Source organism: Anomaloglossus baeobatrachus, chromosome 1, assembly GCF_048569485.1.
Source record: "Anomaloglossus baeobatrachus isolate aAnoBae1 chromosome 1, aAnoBae1.hap1, whole genome shotgun sequence".
NCBI classification, from domain to species: Eukaryota; Metazoa; Chordata; class Amphibia; order Anura; family Aromobatidae; genus Anomaloglossus; species Anomaloglossus baeobatrachus.
The window spans coordinates 133922838-133947857 of NC_134353.1; the positions used below are offsets into that span (position 1 = coordinate 133922838).

The 25020-nt window shown below is 48.6% G+C and overlaps 1 protein-coding gene across 1 annotated transcript in view; it reads right to left on the reverse strand.

Annotated features, from left to right (window-relative positions):
* Positions 1-25020, reverse strand: part of AASDH (aminoadipate-semialdehyde dehydrogenase) — a 57877-nt gene that overhangs the window by 13546 nt on the left and 19311 nt on the right. The window contains exons 3-8 of the mRNA XM_075335280.1: positions 22235-22287; positions 9031-9270; positions 5704-5822; positions 4890-5616; positions 1960-2123; positions 1202-1327 (exon numbers count right to left, since the gene is read on the reverse strand). Of these exons, the coding sequence (XP_075191395.1) occupies positions 1202-1327; positions 1960-2123; positions 4890-5616; positions 5704-5822; positions 9031-9270; positions 22235-22287 (1429 nt within the window). The remainder of the gene's footprint in view (positions 1-1201; positions 1328-1959; positions 2124-4889; positions 5617-5703; positions 5823-9030; positions 9271-22234; positions 22288-25020) is intronic.

Genomic DNA, 25020 nt, shown 5'->3' on the forward strand with positions numbered 1-25020 from the left:
TGTGGCCATATCATCACTTCCAGGGCTTCTCGTTCTTTTTTTATGACTAACATATTTCTTGATGACATTACCTGTGTTTTCGGTCATTGTCCTGCTGTAGAATAAATTTAAAGCCAGGAATCAACCTGATGATATTACATGATGCATAAACATCTGCCTGAATTTCACATCAATGAGAACATCATTAATCCTGACCAATTTCCCAACTCCATTTGCTGAAATACAGCCCCAAACTTGTAAGGATCCTCCACCATGCTTCACTGTTCCTGCAGACACTCATTATTATATCATTCTCCAGCACTTGGGAGAATAAACTACCTTCTGTTACATTCTGTTCACTTTTCTGCCCTCCTTTTCCTATGTTTTTGCACATAGTTATAAAGATACTGTATGTTTTTTTGGCCACAATTCTTCCATGAAGGGCCCTTCTGGTCAGACTTCTCTGGGCAGTAGATAGGTGTAGCTGGGTTGTGCCCTCACTATAATATATCAGTGCGTTTCTAACATGATTGCTCGTGAAGCTGCAAATACAGAGCGCAGTGGGGTTCCCGGCTTTCCCCAATCAAGCTGTGATATACAGTATGCATGAAGATGCCGCTCAGTAGTATAAAATGTTGTGTATGACTATCAGCCCCCTACTTAATGCACAGATGCCTGTGCAATACTCTGGAGGATAGAGGAGTAAAGGATCAGACTACAGGAACAGATTAGCAACAGGATCAGACTACTGTATATACAGGGCACGACTACACCCTATAAGCACAGCTCGGCTGTGGTGTCAGCCAGATACACATGGGTTGCAACGGGGCTGCGTACACCTACTAGTTTACTATTTTGGATAAAGATGATGTGCAAAGTTGATTTTAGAAGCACTGAAATTAAAATACAAAAGGTGCCAAATCTGTTACCTGACTCCCCATGGGGCCGTCATGGTATCAATGTATACAGGGCCATCTGTCCAGTCAATATGATGTATTCTACAGTAGAGCCGCCAAACAAAGCCTGACAGAGATGTGAACAGAGCCCAACCTGTAACCTGGAAGTTACCTATATCTCTCTCATATTCCAGTTTCCCACTAATCTGATTACTTTTATAGCTGGATTTAAAGTAAATTGCATAAATCTTATCAGGTGAGGCAATGTGAGCACTCGCACCCACCAGAAAGGCACAAACACACCTTCACAACAATCATGTACTTACAGGATTAAATGCCAGCAGTCGTCCTCCGAGTGTGGCTGTATATAAGTGGTGGGGCTTGGTGCTGATACAAGGAGATGAAAACACGGCACCCGACTCACAATGAGCTTTCCAGACACGCTGCTTTACCTGTAATAAGACAACTGATTGTCAGGACACCAAGGGGTTTTCTCGTCATCGATCTTCAGGAGCACATTGCTCCTGCATCCTGCTTTGTGCTTGTTCGTGGTGTGCTCCGGATGATTGACAATACAGAACAGCAGTATAGCTGAGCTTCTCTCCATGCTTCTAGGAGGGGCAGGTCGGGGGAGTGATGGGGCACTGAAGCTGGAGGATCCAGGTAAGAGCAGTGTTACAAGTTCTATCAAAGAGCATGCAAGAGTGGTGCTCTTTGCCTAGGGGACCAGCCACTGCTGATGACTACCATAGTGGACAGTATCCTAGGCCATTACAGAACATTAAACTTTAATATCTAATAAAGCGCAAAATAGTGTCGAGAACAATATATCTGACACAGAAAGACTACTCAAAAGACGGCCTCCATAGTTGTTATCTGGCCAACGGCGCAAAGTAGAAGAAATATATTGCAGAATGCACAATTTTAAGCTTTCCACCAGACCTCCTCTACAAAGTATGTCACATATGCTTAAAATACAAATAAAAAGGAGTGAAACTACAGATTCTTACAAGACAGCTCTTATGTCCACCATGAATATAGTAAAGTTGAATAAACCAATGTTAGAAGAAATATTCATCAATACCTCAACATCCAAGGCATACAAGTACTGATCATGTGACCCAATAAATGCCAGCCCGGACGTAGGGTCTACGGCAGGAGAGCTCTTCACAGCATTGCCGGTGGTGAAGATCCAGTGCGTTTCCCCGGTGCTCCTCCGCAGCACATAGACACCACCATCGTAGCAGCCTGCAGAGAAACCACAGCTACTTACTAATAACCAGCAATTCATCTCTGCCTTAAAAATATAGGATATTATCATGAAATAGCAAAAACTAAACATTGTAGGGTTTTCTTCTGTCTCAGAATGATCATTATGTCATATAAATATGGATCCCATGAAGCTGTGACTGTATATCTGTACGGATGTTATCTACTTAGACTAATGGTCTCCATTATGTCTAAGTGCAGGCAGAGTTTTTTTGAGGTGTTCAAAAATAAAGCATTTTTCGCAGCCTTTTGATTGGACAGTGCACAGTTTGGAGCGGATGCAATCTAAAAAAAGCCTTAAAAGAAGAGCAAAGTGCAGTAATATTGAAATGAATAAGAAGAGTCTTCAGGCATTTTTAGGAGATCTATGTGACCTATTGTTCAGTGGATCTGCACCAGAAACCTTCCGTAATAATATCCATCAAGGTGTCCATGAAGAATTGGGCTGGATTTACATCACGTTACAGCCACATGTCCATGACTCCAGCAGGGGTCACATCTGTACCCCTGAAAAACATGCAAACCTGATCTACGTTTGGGCTTATTTCACTGTTTTCCGCTTTTAGAGGCAAAACAATAGCGCAGTCCACTGACTTTAAAAACAGATACAGACAGAAAAAGCACGGATCTTTAGACTCCATGTCAGAAATCAAGGTTATGCTTTAGTCAGAGAAAAGATCGAGTGGGGTATAGAAAGTTTGGACGGAACCGAAATGGCTGCATGAATGTGCTGAATGGTGATGTGAACATAGCTATAGATTATATCCCAGGAAAACAGGAGGACAATGAAGGTGGATTTTACAAAATGTGACTGATTTTTCCTAGAATCTGCATAACTGAATGAATATGCAGGTGTATTGCCGGAGAAAGCTGGGCTACAACCCCTATTGGATGGTCTCCTGTAATGGTTAGCATTTTGGTTGTTCCACAACTTCCCTAGGAACAGATACAGTAGAAAGGGCCATCACATTAACCTCTGTCCATACGTCCTATCAATGCATATAGAAGTGGGTCCTCAGCTCTGAACTCCTCTATGAGCCAAAACAGAAAGATACAGGCCACCAAGTAATACAACCGTTATCCTGAGGCTATTGGCGCTATCTGCCGCAAAATACAAAATGACAGTGGTGCTCTTATTTGCCAACATGGGCAATAAACTTTCTTACAGACTGTTTCATACATCTCTCCCTATGATCCCATCTTTGGTGTCGGTTGAGAACAGAGCTCATCTGGGTGCTTCTGCCCCTTCGTTTTAGTGGCTAGTGGGGGTCTCAGCACCAAGTCCTCTACCGATCAAGACTTCTGACATGACTCTATGACATGTGAAAAGTTGTATGTTGTATGAAGGTGCACCTGCCCTTACAAGGGAACCGGTCAGGTAAAAAATGCTATTATATGAGGTTAAAGAAGTTGTCCAGTTACCAAAACTGATTTTTTTCCCTCATAAATCTTGCTAATATGTGCCTCTCCACACATCGATTATGTTATTTCAGCAATATTACCTTTTATCGTGCTCTAGCAGCACATCCTTATTTCTGGCACCAGCTCTGATGGAGTTAATCGTTCTCCTGACTTCCTGGGTTCAGTTACTACAACTTCCATAATCCTTTGCAGTAACTAGCAATCTATCTCACACCCACTCAGATCTCCACCAAAACTGTTCCCTCCCCTCCTTCTTGTGTGCACTGCCCAATCACACTATGTGTCAGAGCAGAGTATGATATGAACTGTCTACACTCTGTGACTTGTTGTGCAGGTGACCGGATGCTACATGTCACTAACTTGCTCCACTCTGTGACTTGTTGTGCAGGTGACAGAGTAGAGCAACTTGGTCCCATGCAGCGTCCGGTCACCTGTGCTGCTTGTAGGAGCACATGATCACACCATCCGACACCGCAGGCTCTCCAGAGAGCTGAGCACAGTGGGCGGATAGTGTGATCACATACTTGCGTGACAGGGGGGATTTCAGCTGAAGAAACCCCCCCTGTACTCCAGACTGGCGTCCCGTACCTCCCACATCTGACAGATGCTAAGCGGCGTGCTCTTCACCGCTCCACACTAGCGCCCTCCGGATCCTCCCCTCGATGCTGGGCTATGACGTGCGGTAGTCACTGCCCACAGCCCAGTCAATCACTGTGAGTGGCGCCAGCATCCCCTGACGTAACATCCAGTTTGAGAGCCTGGAACTTGATGGGACGTCAGCTTATACTAGCGGCCGCAGCACCAGGGGGTCATGTGACCGGCACTGAGCGTGCAGGATAGCGCCGCTCAGTGCCATGACTGCAAATTGAAGCCAACGAAGAAGTGACCTAAAATTGTAAGATGCACTCATATACAAGATAAAAAAAAATGGGTGAACCACCCCTTTAATCTACAGGTTAATAAAGTAACATCGGTACATCCGGCAGAGCATCAATCATCGCTCAGTACACATTGGGTGTCAGTTATAACCACGCCCCGCCACTGGCTGACGGCTCAGCAGAACATCAGTACAGAGTCAGCTGTCATCAGTGTCGGGTCTTGGTTATAGCCGACACTCACTGAGTGATTGAAGCCGCCTCCCCATATCTGCAAGTTAACAGCGTGAGTTTTTTGGGGTTTTTTTTTTTTTACATGAGTGGTTCCATACATACAATTAAAATAAATGGCTTCATACACTACTGACATTCAGTTCAAGAACAGAATATAATAAGTATCCTTTGGATAATGTATAATCTTACTAGCAAGAGTCATCCAAATTCTTACCTAGAAGAATAAAATTCCCACATTTAGACACCGCAGCAGAAGACTCAATACGATCTCCAAGGATTCTCTCCCAAACAACTGCCCCCGTGTCCAGATGAAGAGCTTGCACTCTATGTGAATGGGATCCAATGTACACAGTCCCCGCGGAGTCTTTGGCGGATGATACAACAAGGAGAGGTGATGCATCTACACATTTACCCGTGTCTGATGCCCATTTTTCCTGTAGGGTCACTACCTGCTCAGAAGATGGAGTTGGCTTTGTCCGTTTAGACCCTTGTAAAATCCACGCCAAATCTTGGCTTAACCCATGTGTTACTTCACACCGCTGATCGACTAGTCCAGAACAATCATTTATGAACAGCCTGTTGCCTCGGCTTAAGGACACAAAAAAAGCAGCATCCATCTGTAATCTCGGAGCTTGAGATCTCCGCTTTATTGGGTATTTCTCGCTCACTTCTATACTGGGATGGTCATAGTTTTCTATGTCTTTTACATTAGTGTGATCCTGTAATTTCACTATGACGGAAGAATTATATGTAAGAAGGTATTTGTGAATATCCAAGAATGTATCACTGAGAACGACTTCTAAAAGTCCCGGCAGAGATCCACCAACCAAATTCTCCACTTCTTCATGGAAGCGAACTGCCTTTAAAGAGTCACCACCACTGAGCAGAAATAAGGAGTCTTCAGAAACATCAGGACATCCTTCAGGAAGTCCCAGCACAGACTAAAAGGCAAAGGAGAGTAAACGGTTACGGCAGGCACATTGAGAACTAGGGGAAGACATGATGTATGCAGAAAATACAAGCCATACCCTCCATAGGTCCTGCAGGCGATGCCACAAATCATCCTTTATATGTGGTAAGCGGGATTCTGTCTTTTCCCGTAAGTGATCGCCGTAAATTAGTTTTAATCTAGAAAAGTTGATTTTACCTTGAGACAAAAAAAACAAAAAAACCCTTAGATGTGATGTATATCATCACCGAAACACAACATATAGAATGTACACTATAAATGCATGCAATAAAAGTAACCCAAGTACCTGCCCCTAAAATGTAGACGCGTTATCCAGTTTATCTATTTTTAATATCCTATTAGGGCTTTCACAGTTTGTATAGGAGAGTCCCTCATAACCTGCATTAAAAAAAGCATCTCATTCTCAGGAGGATTTGGTTTTATATGGACAGCCATGAGACTGAAATTGTTATTCTCCTTCAGCTACTTACTACCAGGTTCTTCCATGCTTTACTAGTAATGAGTGACCACTACCATGCTCAGGTGCTCAATACTCGTAACGAGCAGTCGGACACTTGGACAGGCTTGACTCGTGTATCGAGTATAATGGATGTCCATGGGTAACTTGAGCATTCAGATCTTCTGGAAAAATGCTCAAGTACCCCATTGAATTCCTTTCTACTCTGTACATGTTTCGAGCCTGTCCGAGTGTCTGACTGCTCGTTACAAGTATCGAACACCCAAGCGTTGGAAGTGAGCATTCATCACTACACATTACCCTATATCAGTGATGGCGAACCTATGGCATGCGTGCCAGACAGGGCACGCAGAGCAGTTTGTGCTGGCACGTGCGCTGTCGCCACACTGCGCCAGTTTGATCTGCCGGTGTGGTCGCGCCAGCAGCTCAAACTGGTGTTTAGCAGAGGAGACATTTCTCCTCGCTCTGACACTCCTCCTCTCCTGGGCTGCAGACTTGTTGCCTAGGAGACGGAGGAGCGTCAGTAGGCGGCGCCGGTGTCTTGTGGCCGCGCGGGAACTGAAGTGACTGAGGACGCAGCAGTGGAGAAATGGGGGCCAGAAGGTGAGTTTTTTTTTTTATTTTTAGCCTCTGTGCGGCTGTGCCAAGATGTGGGGGGACACAGCCTGCACGGGGGAAACATGCAGCGCACGGGGGACACATGGGGGACGGGGGACACATGGGGGACAGAGCCTGCACGGGGGAAACATGGAGCGCACGGGGGACACATGGGGGACAGAGCCTGCACGGGGGACACATGGGGGACAGAGCCTGCACGGGGGAAACATGCAGCGCACGGGGGACACATGGGGGACAGAGCCTGCACGGGGGACACATGGGGGACAGAGCCTGCACGGGGGAAACATGGAGCGCACGGGGGACACATGGGGGACAGAGCCTGCACGGGGGACACAGCCTGCACGGGGGACACATGGGGGACAGAGCCTGCACGGGGGACACATGGAGCGCACGGGGGACACATGGGGGACAGAGCCTGCACGGGGGACACAGCCTGCACGGGGGACACATGGGGGACAGAGCCTGCACGGGGGACACATGGGGGACAGAGCCTGCACGGGGGAAACATGGAGCGCACTGGGGACACATGGAGGACAGAGCCTGCACGGGGGAAACATGGAGCGCACGGGGGACACATGGGGGACAGAGCCTGCACGGGGGAAACATGGAGCGCACGGGGGAAACATGGAGCGCACGGGGGAAACATGGAGCGCACGGGGGAAACATGGAGCGCACGGGGCAAACATGGAGCGCACGGAGGACACATGGGGAGCACGGGGGAAACATTGGAGCACGGGGGACAGAGCCTACATGGGGGACACATGGGGAGCATGGGGGACAGAGCCAGCACGGGGGAAACATTGGAGCACGGGGGACAGAGCCAGCACGGGGAAACATGGAGCGCACAGGGACAGAGCCAGCACGGGGGAAACATGGGGAGCACGGGGGACAGAGCTAGCACGGGGGGGAACATGGGAGCATGGGGCATATACAAAAAGAGCACGGGGAAAACATGGAGAGCACGGGGAAAACATGGCTGCAAAGATGGAGAGAAACGTGCAAAGATGGGGGAAACATGGCTGCAAAGATGGGGGAAACATGGCTGCAAAGATGGGGAAACATGGCTGCAAAGATGGGGGTAAACATGGCTGTAAGGATGGGGGAAATCATGCCAGGATGGGGTACATTTAGCAGGAAGGGGTACATTTACCAGTATGGGGGATACATTTACCAGAATGGGGGATACATTTACCAGAATGGGGGATACATGAAAGGATGGGGGGAAACATGAAAGGATGGGGGGAAACATGCCAGGATGGGGGTACATGAACATACCAAGATGAGGAAAAATGCCAGGATGGGGAACATTTAGCAGGAAGGGTGACATTTATCAGGATGGGGTACATTTACCAGGATAAGGGAACATGCCTGGATGAGGTACATTTACCAGGATGGGGTCATTTAACAGAATGGGGGAACATGCCAGGATGGGATACATTTACCAGGATGGGGTACATTTACCAGGATGGGGCCATGATGTGGACAAATATACCAGAATGTAGGAAATATATATCAGGATGGGGGACATGTTTACCAGGAAGTGTCCAGGAAGGGGACATAACTACACAATGAAAGGGGAGAATAGCAACTCGTACGTCTTTATGGGATTTCAAGATCTTCAGACATTGAAATGTAGATGTGGATTACAGGGTGACATCTGATTGCATTCCAGGCTAAAATCTCTGTCTAATATGCTGCAATTTATTTCCAGAAAGATCAATCCAACTGCTGTGTCTGGAAAGGGCAGGGGCTCAGCTCCAATGTGTGGTAAGCACGCATGAGCGTGATGCCCCCTGCTGGAGAGAAGAGAAGACTGCAAAGGTAAGGTTAAAATCAATTATTTACATAATAGGATTGGTTGGCACTTCGGAAAAAAAAATGGGTTTAGAACTACAGTTTGGGCACTCGGCCTGTAAAAGGTTCGCCATGACTGCACTATATTCTAGGGGTATCCAAAGCTTCAATTAGAAGATAATGGAGCAAATAACTTTAGAGACTGGTGTTCCACAGATTATCACTATAACTCATGCTGATCGTTGGCACAAATTTTAGTCAATATGTCAGGTTAGGGTTGGCCAAGTCCACTTCTATTAAGCCTTGATTACTTTTCAGAAAAGTGGTTCGGATGGTGCAAAAATGAGAAAAAGTTGCAACATTTTTGAGCAAATGTGGAAAAATTAACATCTATTTATGGAACCACAGGATTCTCCTCAGATTCCACAAAACCTAATGGGATCTGACAAGCATCTACTGTCTCTTGATGCAGAATACCGGTGGGTAAGGTGAGTAATGACCATTAGTATGTCTTACCATGCTTTGTATGTGGTAAGGAGTCCACCAGAACCACGTCGTCAGGCAATGCATAGCTCAGTAGGTGGGTCTGTAAATGTTTCCATAAGGATTTCTTTTCTAAGGGTCTCTTTGGCACAACAAATAAGACTAATTTTTTAGCATTAAACCAGATCACTGCACACGATTCCACAGGGTCAAGCTTTTCTACTACCTGAAAGATGAGTAAAATCCAAGTCACTTTTCCCCATTGCCATACAACTAATGGTATAGCCAACCATTACTCAATCTCAAGGGACGTCTAACTTTGGAAATAATGAAATGAATACAAAGAATTACACATACTGACTAATAATGCTGACATCATACAGTGAGATGTCAAAAGAGAATATGAAACTGCAAACGATTCTTAACCTTATAAAGGGTACTTTCACACTTGCGTTGGTTTTTTTTTTTAGCGCAATCCGCTGTCTTGGGAAACAGCGGAATCCATTAACGGATTCCGTTGTTTCCCATAGACTTGCATTGATGACGGATTGTGCCAAAAGTACCTGTGTTGCTTCCGTTGGCCGATGCTCCGTTGCTTCCAAGCGGAAGCAACGCAGAATGTAACGTTAAATGCTTGTGTCAAAATGACGCCAACCAACGGATTCCGTTGGTTCCGTTAAAATTTATAATGGTTCCCTATGGTAGCGGATTCCGTTGCTAAGTGCTTAACAACGGAATCCGTTGCTGGATTCCGCTAATTTATTCTGAGCATGCCCAGAATGAAAAAAAATAAAAAAAGAAATAAAACAGAGCCGACGGATTCCGTTAGACCAGACCTGGGCAAGGGGCGGCCCGCGGGCCACATCCGGCCCGCCTGCTCTCTGTGACCGGCCCGCCCGTCTTCAGCCGATACAGTGGAGCCGGGCTGCAGCGTGCCGAGCACGGAGAGATCCTGTGCAGGTCCGCACAGTCAGTGCAGGCAGCGGAACGCAGGAGTCTTTCCTCTGTTCCCTGCCGGCACTAATTGTCAGTGACACACGCGCGCTCTGACGTGGTCAGTACTGCGCTGCGTGTGTCATTTCAAAAGTTCCCGCCGGGCAGGCGAAGAAGGAGCAGCACAGCAGACGGAGTAATTAATCTTGCAGGACCTGCGATGATGTCACGCCCATGTGACTGTGTGGGAGGAGACACAGGATGCCGGGCAGAAAGCAAGACGCGCTGAATGCTGAAGGAGATGTGGACACATGATGACTGGTAATGAGAAGAAGGGAATTTTGTTACTTACCGTAAATTCCTTTTCTTCTAGCTCTTATTGGGAGACCCAGACGATTGGGGTATAGCTACTGCCCTCTGGAGGCCACACAAAGCACTACATCAAAAGTGCAAGGCCCCTCCCCCTCTGGCTATACCCCCCCCGTGGTATCACGGGTTCTCCAGTTTTAGTGCCAAAGCAAGAAGGAGGAAGCCAATAACTGGTTTAAACAAATTAACTCCGAATAACATCGGAGAACTGAAAAACCGTTCAACATGAACAACATGTGTACCCGCAAACAACAAAAAAACATCCCGAAGGACAACAGGGCGGGTGCTGGGTCTCCCAATAAGAGCTAGAAGAAAAGGAATTTACGGTAAGTAACAAAATTCCCTTCTTCTTCAGCGCTCTATTGGGAGACCCAGACGATTGGGACGTCCAAAAGCTGTCCCTGGGTGGGTAAAGAAATACCTCATGTTAGAGCTGCAAAACAGCCCTCCCCTACGGGGGTGTCACTGCCGCCTGCAGGACTCTTCTACCTAAGCTGGCATCCGCCGAAGCATAGGTATGCACCTGATAATGCTTGGTGAAAGTGTGCAGACTGGACCAGGTAGCTGCCTGGCACACCTGTTGAGCCGAAGCCTGGTGACGTAATGCCCAGGACGCACCCACGGCTCTGGTTGAGTGGGCTTTTAGCCCTGAAGGAACCGGAAGCCCCGCAGAACGGTAGGCCTCTAGAATTGATTCTTTGATCCATCGAGCCAGGGTGGCTTTAGAAGCCTGCAACCCCTTGCGCGGACCAGCGACAAGGACAAAAAGTGCATCGGCACGGCGCATGGGCGCCGTGCGGGAAATGTAGATTCTGAGTGCTCTCACCAAATCTAGCAAACGTAAATCATTCTCATACCGGTGAACCGGATGAGTGCAAAAAGACGGTAAGGAGATATCCTGATTAAGATGAAACGAGGATACGACCTTAGGGAGAAACTCCGGAATGGGGCGCAGCACTACCTTGTCCTGGTGAAACACCAGGAAGGGAGCCTTGGATGACAGAGCTGCCAGCTCAGACACTCGCCGAAGCGATGTGATCGCAACGAGAAACGCCACCTTCTGTGACAGGCGAGAAAAAGAAACTTCCTTCAGAGTCTCGAAAGGCGGCTTCTGGAGAGCAACTAGAACCCTGTTCAGATCCCATGGATCTAACGGCCGCTTGTACGGGGGTACGATATGACAAACCCCCTGCGGGAACGTGCACACCTTAGAAAGACGTGCTAGCCGCTTCTGAAAAAACACGGATAGTGCTGAGACTTGCCCTTTGAGGGAGTCGAGCGACGAGCCCTTTTCTGACTCCTATTGTAGGAAGGAAAGAAAAGTAGGCAATGCAAATGGCCAGGGAGACACTCCCTGAGTAGAGCACCAGAATAAGAAAATCTTCCACGTTCTGTGGTATATCTTAGCAGACGTGGGCTTCCTAGCCAGTCTCATGGTGGCAACGACCCCTTGGGATAATCCTGAAGACGCTAGGATCCAGGACACAAAAGCCACCCAGTCAGGTTCAGGGCCGCAGAATTCCGATGGAGAAAACGGCCCTTGGGACAGTAAGTCTGGTCGGTCTGGTAGTGACCACGGTCGGCCGACCGTGAGATGCCACAGATCCGGGTACCACGATCTCCTCGGCCAGTCTGGTGCGACGAGTATGACGCGGCTGCAATCGGATCTGATTTTTGCGCAGTACTCTGGGCAAGAGTGCCAGAGGTGGAAACACATATGTGAGCCGGAACTGCGACCAATCTTGCACTAAGGCGTCTGCCGCCAGAGCTCTGTGATCGCGCGATCGTGCCATAAATGCCGGGACCTTGTTGGTGTGCCGAGACGCCATTAGGTCGACGTCCGGCACCCCCCAGCGGCAACAGATTTCCTGAAACACGTCCGAGTGAAGGGACCATTCCCCCGCGTCCATACCCTGGCGACTGAGGAAGTCTGCTTCCCAGTTTTCTACGCCCGGGATGTGAACTGCGGATATGGTGGATGCTGTGTCCTCCACCCACATGAGGATTCGCCGGACTTCCTGGAAGGCTTGCTGACTGCGCGCCCCTTCTTGGTGGTTGATGTATGCCACCGCTGTGGAGATGTCCGACTGGATTCGGATCTGCTCTCTTTCTAGCCACTTCTGGAAGGCTAATAGGGTAAGATACCCTGCCCCGATTTGAACATCGATCTGAAGGGTGGACTCCTGCTGAGTCCACGTCCCCTGAGCCATGTGGCGGAGACAAACTGCTCCCCACCCTGACAGACTCGTATCTGTCGTGACCAGTGCCCAGGATGGGGGCTATGGCCACTATAGCAGAGAGTCCTCGGCCGTCTGGGAAAGGGAGACTTCCCTGTCCAGGGAGGTTGACTGCCCGTCCCATTGGCGGAGAATGTCCCATTGCCGTTGGCGCAGATGAAACTGCGCAAAGAGAACTGCCTCGATGGCTGCCACCATCTTCCTTAGGAAGTGCATGAGGCGCCTTAAGGGGTGCGACTGGCCTTGAAGGAGAGACTGCACCTCTGTCTGCAGTGAACGCTGCTTGTTCAGCGGAAGCTTCACTATTGCTGATAGAGTATGAAACTCCATGCCGAGATACGTTAGTGATTGAGTCGGAGACAGATTTGACCTTGCCAAATTGATGATCCACCCGAAAGTCTGGAGAGTCTCCAGCGTAACATTCAGGCTGCGTTGGCATGCCTCGAGGGAGGGTGCTTTGACGAGTAGATCGTCCAAGTATGGAATCACCGGGTGTCCCTGAAAGTGCAAGACTGCTACCACTGCTGCCATGACCTTGGTGAACACCCATGGGGCTGTCGCCAGACTGAATGGCAGAGCTACGAACTGAAGATGTTCGTCTCCTATCACAAAACGTAGAAAACGTTGGTGCTCCGTAGCAATTGGCACGTGGAGATAGGCATCTTTGATGTCTGTTGAGGCAAGGAAGTCTCCTCGAGACATTGAGGTAATGACGGATCGGAGGGATCCCATCCGGAACCGCCTGGAGTTCGCATGCTCGTTGAGCAGTGTCAGGACCAGAACGGGACGGAAGGAACCGTCCTTTTTTGGAGCCACAAAGAGATTGGAGTACAAACCCTCGCCCTCGTTCCTGAGGGGGGACAGGGATCACCACTCCTTCTGCTCTTAGAGCATCCACCGCCTGCAGCAGGGAAATGGAGTCGGAGGACGAGATTAGAACACTGTCCTGTGCACGTGAGCACAATGTTCGCCACCCACCGGTCTGTGACCTGTGGCAGCTAAATGTCGCCAAAGGCGGGGGGTTCTGCCATCAACCGCGGATGCGGAGAGAGAGAGAGAACTGAGAGTCCTGAGGAGACCGCCTTGTAGCGGTTCCTCCGACTGCCTTCCTTGGGCGTGATTGAGCCCGGCCGGAATCTGAGCCCGTCTGAGGTTTAGTAGCCCTTTTGCCCGAGGACAATTGGGACCTACCGGAGCTTGGGAAGGACCGAAACCTCGACTGTACTTTTAGGACAGTATTAACAGGGTAAGTCGCAGTGCAGACATTGCGGGTTACGGACGCCTCTGCGGTACAGATGTCCCTGTGCTCAAGGCCAGCTGCGCAAGAACAGCTGAAAAGGTTAGGTTGCCTATACGGCTGTGGATGCCGGAGCAACCGACACGCCGATAGCTTCCTAGACAGATTTCAACCAGAGTCCATCTGTCTGTGACTGGCGTCTTTAAGTGAAGCCCCATCTCCAGTGCAACTATGTCTCTAGACGCAAGCCTGGAGATTGGAGAATCCACCTTTGGACCCTGGGTCCAGCACTGACCGCGTCAGGGGAAAAGGGATAACGTGTATCCTAAAAACGTTTGGAGAAGACGCTTATCTGGTAAGCGTGGTGTTCCTGGACTGCTTCTCTGAAGTCAGCGTGGCCAGAAAAATACTCAACATCTGTGTGAGATACTGAAAAAGGGACTTCTCCTGTTCGTCTCCTATCTCCACTGGGGGAGCTGAGGGAGAAAGATCCAACCTTCCATTGATGGACGGTATAGGATCATTCCGTATGGCGTTACCACCCGGTGTATCCGGATCGATAGCTATGTCAGTATCAAAGCCCTGAAGAGCTGCCTTTTGGTCAAGTAGATTGCCCATGGCCTGTCTGGACTGCAAGTCTCTATATTATGACTACTCCGTCCCTGTCCATGGACAGGGTTGACAGGTGGTTTCTTTGGCCACAACTAGTAGAGACCCAGGCAGACGAAGTGCTAGAGACCCCGGCACGTGCTACGGGGGAGCATGCACACAATGGGACGGTGTCATGAACAGCATCCCATGTAGTAAAAACAGCACTGAAAATCTGTGTTGCTGTTTTGCCGCTGCCGACTAGCTATCTAGAATTATATAGCCAAGATTGGTGACCGTACAGTGCAATGTATAGCATACAGGCATAAAGTACAAATGACCACTGCAGCACAAGCAATACAAGCAGCATAGAAGCCTGTGCCCTGGCACCCCTGCTCTTATGCTGCTGTATACTAGTCATCTAGGGGAATATAGCCAAGAGTGACCCTACAGTGCAATGTATAGCATACAAGCACAAGTACAAATGAACACTGCAGCACATGCAATACAAGCAGCATAGAAGCCTGTGCCCTGGCACCCCAGCTCTTCTGCTGCTGTAGACAAGTCATCTAGGGGAATATGGCCCAGAAGAGTGACCATACAGTGCAATGTATAGCATACAAGCACAAGTACAAATGCACACTGCAGCCCATGCAATACAAGCAGCATAGAAAAAAACCTGTGCCCCAGCACCCTTGGTTTTCTGCTGCTGTAGTCTAGCCATTCCAGGAGAATATAGCTAAGACTAGCGACTGTACAGTGCAATGTATAACACATAAACACAAATGAACACCTCAGTCGTGCAATACAAGCAGCCTAGAAAGCCTGTGCCTTAGCACACCTGCTTTCCTGCTGCTAATGTGTCGCTCCCCAAGCGGGCATATAGCGACCTGTGCAGTTAAAAACAACACATGTATACACTGCAGTTATCTGTGGTCAGCACTATGTGTGCCGCTTACCGCCCGCCTATAAGCGGGTGTATGATCGCCACCGTCCTGCCTGGTTGCTGAAAATCCGAGCTCGGACTGCAGTAATGGCTGCCGGCTTCTTCCCCAGCTCGTGTGAGGAGGGGCGGGCCGTGGGCGTGCCCCCAAGGCAGAGCGGGAATCCGGCGCCCGACAGTGTGCAGTGAGAGGGCTGGAGCATGTAAATAAGGCTCCAGCCCTCGGCGCTGCTGATTGCTCAGCGCCTGTCCCCTTCCCTGAGTGACAGGGAGGGGGCGGGAACGAAGCGGCACTAGGCCGCAGAAGCCGGGGACTGGATTTATAAGCGCCGCCGCCGTAAAAGCGCGGTCGGCGCCCAGTCCCCGGCGAACTACAAGTCCCAGCCGCGCCGCCGCTCCCGGAGCGTCCGGCGCGGTAGTTCCCAAAACACAAAGTCACTCAGCAAAGCTGCAGTGACTGTAACCCATTAGTGTCCCCGGCGCACTAGCACACCCAGCAAGTCTGGAGTGTGCTGTGCCTGTGTGTACGGGGACACAGAGTACCTGTAATGGTGCAGGGCCATGTCCCTGAACGGTACTCCAGCTCCGTATCCAACAGGTTCAAATGGGTCTGTGGATGGAGCCCGGCGTCAGAGCTTTGAGGCCGGCAGGATCCCACTTCCACAGAGCCCCTCAGGGGGATGTGGAAGGAAAGCAGCATGTGGGCTCCAGCCTCCGTACCAGCAATAGGTACCTCAACCTTACAACACCATCCAGGGGTGAGAAGGGAGCATGCTGGGGACACTATATGTGTCCTCTTTTCTTCCATCCGAAATAGTCAGCAGCTACTGCTGACTAAAATCTGTGGAGCTATGCGTGGATGTCTGACCTCCTTCGCACACAAAGCTAAAACTGGAGAACCCGTGATACCACGGGGGGGGTATAGCCAGAGGGGGAGGGGCCTTGCACTTTTGATGTAGTGCTTTGTGTGGCCTCCAGAGGGCAGTAGCTATACCCCAATCGTCTGGGTCTCCCAATAGAGCGCTGAAGAAAAGAGGGGACATGAGGGGGGGGGGCTGCAGGGTGAGTGCATATGAGGGCTGCAGACTGACAGAAGGATGTGAAGGGGTGCAGAGTGTTTGAGAGGGGTAAGTTGGTGTACAGGCAGGGTGAGATATGTGGGCATGGTGTGTGACATATGGGGGTGTAGTGTGTGTGATATGGGGAGCAGGCTGTATGGGGTGTAGTGTGTGTGATATGGGGGTGCAGGCTAGTGGTGTAGTATATGGGGGTATAGTGATGTAGTATATTACAGGTGTGCTATATGGAGGTGTAGTATATTACAGGTGTGCTATATGGAGGTGTAGTATATTACAGGTGTGCTATATGGAGGTGTAGTATATTACAGGTGTGCTATATGGAGGTGTAGTATATTACAGGTGTGCTATATGGAGGTGTAGTATATTACAGGTGTGCTATATGGAGGTGTAGTATATTACAGGTGTACTATATGGAGGTGTAGTATATTACAGGTGTACTATATGGAGGTGTAGTATATTCCAGGTGTGCTATATAGGGGTGTAGTGATGTAGTATATTACAGGTGTGCTATATGGAGATGTAGTATATTACAGGTGTGCTATATGGAGATGTAGTATATTACAGGTGTGCTATATGGAGATGTAGTATATTACAGGTGTGCTATATGGAGATGTAGTATATTACAGGTGTGCTATATGGAGATGTAGTATATTACAGGTGTGCTATATGGAGATGTAGTATATTACAGGTGTGCTATATGGAGATGTAGTATATTACAGGTGTGCTATATGGAGGTGTAGTGTATTACAGGTGTGCTATATAGGGGTGTAGTGATGTAGTATATTACAGGTGTGCTATATGGAGATGTAGTATATTACAGGTGTGCTATATGGAGATGTAGTATATTACAGGTGTGCTATATGGAGATGTAGTATATTACAGGTGTGCTATATGGAGATGTAGTATATTACAGGTGTGCTATATGGAGGTGTAGTATATTACAGGTGTGCTATATGGAGATGTAGTATATTACAGGTGTGCTATATGGAGGTGTAGTATATTACAGGTGTGCTATATGGAGGTGTAGTATATTACAGGTGTGCTATATGGAGATGTAGTATATTACAGGTGTGCTATATGGAGGTGTAGTATATTACAGGTGTGCTATATGGAGGTGTAGTATATTACAGGTGTGCTATATGGAGGTGTAGTATATTACAGGTGTGCTATATGGAGGTGTAGTATATTACAGGTGTGCTATATGGAGGTGTAGTAGATTACAGGTGTGCTATATGGAGGTGTAGTAGATTACAGGTGTAGTATATAGGGGTGTAATGATGTAGTATATCGGAGGTGTATTATATAGTGGTGTAGTATAATACAGGTATATGGAGGGAGTGTAGTATAATACAGGTGTAGTATATAGGGGTGTAGTGGTGTAGTTTATTACAGGTGTAGTATATGGAGGGGGTGTAGTGATGTAGTATATTGGGTAGAACTAAGGTAATTATATTAGTCCGGCCCTCCTAAACCAATCCCAATTTCTCATGCGGCCCCATGGGAAAATTAATTGCCCACCCCTGCGTTAGACGGACGCCTAACGGACACCAAACGGATGCAACGGTCCGTTATTTCACAGGAATCAGCTAACGGATTCCTGTGAAATAACGGACCCGTTGCATCCGTTGACACCACAAAAATAACGGATGCGTCAAAACGACGCAGCAACGGACCCAGCGGATTCAACCCAACGCAAGTGTGAAAGTACCCTAAGCGTTCATCTTCCCTTGTTACATGTAGAAATGTCAAGTGATGTGTCATAATGGGAATAATCCGCATGAATAAGACGGATTACATCTGTGCGATTATTTACGTGTTTTTTTTCCTTATAAAATAGCAGCAAGTCTTTTTCAAGCCCGACACTAGTAGCGCCAATCAGCCCCATTGGCTATGAAAAGGTCCATCACGGTGTCTCTCCTTTACTGGAACACAGAGCACAGTGATCATTTCTAGTACAGATGCTGGATTGGGAAACAACCATAGAAGCTCTATGGATGCACTCATACATGCGTATAAAACGTGCTAGTGCTGGCCAATTTTTTTTATTTTTTTTACTTTGGACCGCACTTGGACCCATGAAGTCTCACGGATCCGTCAAATTGTGTTATTGCTTTTTGTTCCCCTCCGTTAAACTCATAAAAAGACTTACACATGTAACACCTCAATGCATGATTGGCAAAATAGCGCAAAAGAAAATAAGCTAAGGTATGATAGAGGGGAGTGGAATGGAGAGAGAGAGGGAGAGAGAGGGAGTGGGAGGGATGGGGAGAGGGAGGGAGAGAGGGCGCTAAAAGGACATGGTTCTAAACAGACCTCCAAGATTACAAGCAAGGCACCTTCCAAACAGATGGCAGCCCACAGAGATGCCCGGAGAGAGTCCACAGAGAGGGCAGAAGTACAGGACAGGAGACCACATGCCCCACAATGGTAACACAAAGTAACAGAGGGCAGCAACATGGCAGAAATAATGACATTGCTCAACACATTGTGCAGCAAACTCTTGGACCACTACTAAAATATGCTACTCAAACCCACCACTAAATCCGATTATGTCCTGTGGAAATATACCTTATAATGAGGAAAGATAGATCAACTAAATATGGCATCCATAGTTATCAGCAGCTGGAACATTCAAGGACTGAATGCCTCAGCTTGTGGGTCCAAGAGAAATGACCCAGACTTCAAACAAAGTCTAAGAAACATTGACATCCAGATCCTCCTGGAGACATGGGCCCGGGCAGAGGAGGAATCTCTTGCGCCCATGGGATACAGGGAATTATCTGTCTCTGTCCAGAAAAACAAGAACACCAAACAGGGCCGCTGCTCAGGGGCATACTAATATGGTACAAAGAGGAGATCCAAGAACATATCAAGGCAATAAAAAGAGAAGAAAGCCATATCTGGATGAGGATAGGCAGCTCCATCCTTACCTCTCAGCAGGACACCTACCTATGTGCAGCCTACATTCCTCCATCAGAATCCCCATACTTTAAGCTGGACATCTACGAGGCACTTCAGGGGGAGGCTGCCCAATTCCAGTCCAAAAGGTAAGGTGCTCATCTTTGGAGACCTGAATGCCAGGACAGGTACAGATAAGGACTACCTGTCACCTGACGGAAACACATACATCCTGGGAGATGAGCCCTTTTACAGAGACTCAGTACAGATAACAAGAAACAGCTATGACAGAGTGGTAAACAAAAACGGCAGAACACTACTGAACCTGTGCCGGAGCTTGTGGCTGTATATACTGAACGGGTGCACCAGGGGTGACTCATTAGGGAGATTTACACTAAACTCCCACACGGGCAGTAGTGTGGTAGATTATGTCATAACAGACATACACCCACTTGAGCTGTCTCCACAACTTGCCACCATCCATTTGTTGAGGGTTTAATAAGGCCAACCAATAATTTTAGTGTTTTTGCATAGGCATCCTCATTTGTCCTTATATGGTAGGAAAATATCAGGGTAAGTGAGGGATAGCCACCGAGGAACGGGGGCGCCCAGTTACGTTAAGGCGGTATTACCTCCGTTGGTAGGAAGGAGTGAGGTTGTAGGTCCATAACAGGGTCACTTTAATCCCTCTGTGGGACCCCATACTCCAATCTTGTTGTTCTTCATCATTTATTGTATTTTTTTATCCTTTGATTAGGGGTGGCATCCCTGGTGTATATTTATACTACCCTTGATATCTTTTGTACGGGTGAATCACTTGGGAAATTTTAAGAAGTATTTAAATAAAATAGAATTTTTAAAGGGATTGTTTTTTCACTTTATACGTACTTTTGACTATCCCGGAACGAATTTGATTTGTCATCCTTCAAGTGGTCCAAACAGTTAGCCACTGAATACAACAACATGACCAACAGAACAGAGATTAAATAGCTGCTTATAAACTTTCAAAAAATCCTATACATCAAACCAGTAAGGGGTCAACCTGGCAGTAAAAAACTTTAATAACATCCTATATACTATAGTAGAACTAGTAGGCCTCAGAAAGACCAACTACAAGAGACCTACAAATAAACAATGCCAAAAATGGTTTGACAAAGAATGCAAGGAACTTTGCAACTCCCTAAGGGTAGCCTCAAAACCACAGAGACTCTGACAACAAGGAGCTAAGAGCAGTTCATGACACCCTACAGAGGCAATACAAGCGAACCCTCAAGGAGAAAAAACAGAAGCACATCTCCCACAAACTGCAGCAGCTCAAAGACTCCCTCCAGGACAGCTCATTCTGAGAGACATGGAGCCATATCGGTACAAATCCCAAGCATAGCACCCTCCACATTCAAAATGGCAACATCTGGCACAGCTACTTCAAGGGCCTCTACAAGAATATCCCAGAAGAAGACCTAACCCCAGAATAGGAGCATCAAATGACTAAACTGAGGGATATGGAGGGGACAATCAAGGACTTTCAGAATCCTCTGGACATACCAATCAGTGTGCTGGAAATAAAAGACAGAATCAAACTGCTAGATTGTAAGAAGGCCGCGGGCAGTGACGGCACCCTGCCAGAGATGATCAAATACAGTTCCCCAGATATACATGCAGCACTGGCTAAACTATTCACCCTGTCCTGAGTGCCGGCTACTTCCCTCAAAGCTGGAATCAAGGTCTCATAACGCCCATCTACAAGAATGGAGACCGATACGATCCAGCAAACGACAGAGGAATCTGTGTCAACAGCATATTTGGAAAACTGTTTACCAGCATCATTAATAAAAGGATTATCGTCTTCCTCAGCCAGGGTGCCATCCTCGACAGAAGCCAAGCTCGGTTCATGCCAAACCACCGCACCACCGATCACATCTACACCCTGCACAGCCTCATAAAGACCCACGTCCACAGCAACAAACAGGGGAAAATATTTGCATGTTTCGTGGACTTCAAAAAGGCATTTGACGCAGTGTGGCATCCTGGCCTGTCCTTGGAACTTCTGGAGTGCGGAATAGGTGGCAGAACCTATGATGTCATCAAGAGCTCCTACACTGAGAACCGGTGCAGCGTGAAGGTGAACGGGAAGAGGACGGCTTTCTTCTGACAGGGCCGTGGGGTCAGACAAGGCTGCAGCCTGAGCCCAACTCTATTCAACATCTATATATATGGACTAGCAGCAGCTCTAGAGTCCTCCCCCACTCCAGGTCCCGGTCTGCATGACTGAGAGGTGAAGTTCCTGCTGTACGCAGATGCCCTCCTGCTGCTTTCCCCATCCGAGAGAGGCCTCCAAGATAGCCTGTCAGTACTGGAAACATTCAGCACCACATGGGCTAACCATCAACCAAAAGAAGACCAAAGTCATGGTGTTTCTGAAGAGGAACCAGAATAAAATACCCACTCCCTCCATCACATTAAATTGCTCCGCGTTGGAGAAGACAAACAACTATACCGAACTCGGTCTGGAGCTAAGCAATAACGGAAGCCTCAAGCAAGCAGCAGAAGCCCTGAAAGGAAAAGCGTGCAAAACCTTCCACACCATCAGAAGACAATTGTACCACCTCAAACCACCTGTGACAGCCTGGTTCAAGATATTTGACAGTGTCATCATCCCTATACTGCTGTATTGCAGCTTGGTATGGGGCCCAGTGACCTACCCAGACCAGACAAAGTGGGATTCCTGCCCAACCACATGGAGTTCTGCAGATATCTCCTCCAAGTCCATCGCAGCACCTCAAACATAGCCTGTCGAGCACAGCTGGGCCGATACCCCTTATGGCTCTCCATACACAAGAGGGCGCTATCACACCAGGCGCACATACAAAGCAGCAACCCTAACTCCTATCATCATAAAGCCCTGCTGAGACAGAGAACAAAACTTGTCAGGAGCCCCAACAGCCAGTCTAACCAAAGTCAGCAACACTTCCTAACAAAAGCCCTAATAAAAGAGACCTCTGAGAGCTGCAAGATGCAATACATAAAAGGGATGGAAGAATGAATTAGAGAACTCCCAGAAACTCACCATCTACCAGTCCATGTGGAGGGACTACACTCTGGCCCCATATCTGGAAAGGTTACGCCACCCCAAAGACAGACAGACCCTGAGTCTGTACAGACTGAGTGCCCACAGCCTAGAGGTGGAAACAGGGCGGCACCAACAGACATACAAGCCACGGGAGAACAGACTGTGCCAGCACTGTCAGCAGGGGGCCCTGGAGGAAGAGGCGCATATGCTACTGCACTGCAACAAATACTCAGCAGTTAGGGCCTCCCACTTCCATAGACTCTCCACTCATATCCTAGACTTCCCAGTAGGATGCAGAGTTTCAACTCCTCGTCCATGGACGGGGAGTGGGGGGGGAAAGGAATCAATGGTGGAGATCGCTGCCCAATATGTCACCACTTGTCATAAGATGAGAGAAACATAAGACCCCCAAAAGGACTTTCAGAGCCCAAATTGTGCCCCCCAACTCCCCATCATAACCCTGATCCCCTCACACCACACCTACTGTATTGAGAGACAGACAAGGACAGAGAGAGAAAGAGAGAGAAAGAGAGAGAAAGAGAGAGAAAGAGAGAGAGAAAGAGAGAGAAAGAGAGATATGGCAGCGAGGTATGGGGCCCAGTGACCTACCCAGACCAAACAAGAAGGGAATTTTGTTACTTACCGTAAATTCCTTTTCTTCTAGCTCTTATTGGGAGACCCAGACGATTGGGGTATAGCTACTGCCTCCGGAGGCCACACAAAGCACTACACTAAAAAGTGCAAGGCCCCTCCCCTTCTGGCTATACCCCCCCGTGGTATCACGGGTTCTCCAGTTTTAGTGCCAAAGCAAGAAGGAGGAAGCCAATAACTGGTTTAAACAAATTAACTCCGAATAACGTCGGAGAACTGAAAAAACCGTTCAACATGAACAACATGTGTACCCGCAAACAACAAAAAACATCCCGAAGGACAACAGGGCGGGTGCTGGGTCTCCCAATAAGAGCTAGAAGAAAAGGAATTTACGGTAAGTAACAAAATTCCCTTCTTCTTCAGCGCTCTATTGGGAGACCCAGACGATTGGGACGTCCAAAAGCTGTCCCTGGGTGGGTAAAGAAATACCTCATGTTAGGGCTGCAAAACAGCCCTCCCCTACGGGGGTGTCACTGCCGCCTGCAGGACTCTTCTACCTAAGCTGGCATCCGCCGAAGCATAGGTATGCACCTGATAATGCTTGGTGAAAGTGTGCAGACTGGACCAGGTAGCTGCCTGGTACACTTGTTGAGCCGAAGCCTGGTGTCGTAATGCCCAGGACGCACCCACGGCTCTGGTTGAGTGGGCTTTTAGCCCTGAAGGAACCGGAAGCCCCGCAGAACGGTAGGCCTCTAGAATTGGTTCTTTGATCCATCGAGCCAGGGTGGCTTTAGAAGCCTGCAACCCCTTGCGCGGACCAGCGACAAGGACAAAAAGTGCATCGGAACGGCGCATGGGCGCCGTGCGGGAAATGTAGAGTCTGAGTGCTCTCACCAGATCTAACAAACGTAAGTCCTATTCATACCGGTGAACCGGATGAGGACAAAAGGAAGGCAAGGATATATCCTGATTAAGATGAAATGAGGATACGACCTTAGGGAGAGACTCCGGAATGGGGCGCAGCACTACCTTGTCCTGGTGGAACACCAGGAAGGGAGCCTTGGATGACAGAGCTGCCAGCTCAGACACTCGCCGAAGCGATGTGATCGCAACGAGAAACGCCACCTTCTGTGACAGGCGAGAAAGGAAACTTCCTTCAGAGGCTCGAAAGGCGGCTTCTGGAGAGCAACTAATACCCTGTTGAGATCCCATGGATCTAACGGCCGCTTGTACGGGGGTACGATATGACAGACCCCCTGTAGGAACGTGCGCACCTTAGAAAGACGTGCTAGACGCTTCTGAAAAAACACGGATAGTGCCGAGACTTCCCCCTTAAGGAAGCCGAGCGACAAGCCCTTTTCTAACCCCGATTGCAGGAAGGAAAGAAAAGTAGGCAATGCAAATGGCCAGGGAGACACTCCCTGAGCCGAGCACCAGGTTAAGAAAATCTTCCACGTTCTGTGGTAGATCTTAGCAGAGGTGGACTTCCTAGCCTGTTTCATGGTGGCAACGACCCCTTGGGATAATCCTGAAGACGCTAGGATCCAGGACTCAATGGCCACACAGTCAGGTTCAGGGCCGCAGAATTCCGATGGAAAAACGGCCCTTGGGACAGTAAGTCTGGCCAGCCTGGTAGTGACCACGGTCGGCCGACCGTGAGATGCCACAGATCCGGGTACCACGATCTCCTCGGCCAGTCTGGGGCGACGAGTATGACGTGGCTGCAATCGGATCTGATTTTTTGCGCAGTACTCTGGGCAAGAGTGCCAGAGGTGGAAACACATATGTGAGCCGGAACTGCGACCAATCTTGCACTAAGGCGTCTGCCGCCAGAGCTCTGTGATCGCGCGATCGTGCCATAAATGCCGGGACCTTGTTGTTGTGCCGAGACGCCATTAGGTCGACGTCCGGCACCCCCCAGCGGCGACAGATTTCCTGAAACACGTCCGGGTGAAGGGACCATTCCCCTGCGTCCATACCCTGGCGACTGAGGAAGTCTGCTTCCCAGTTTTCTACGCCCGAAATGTGAACTGCGGATATGGTGGATGCTGTGTCCTCCACCCACATGAGGATTCGCC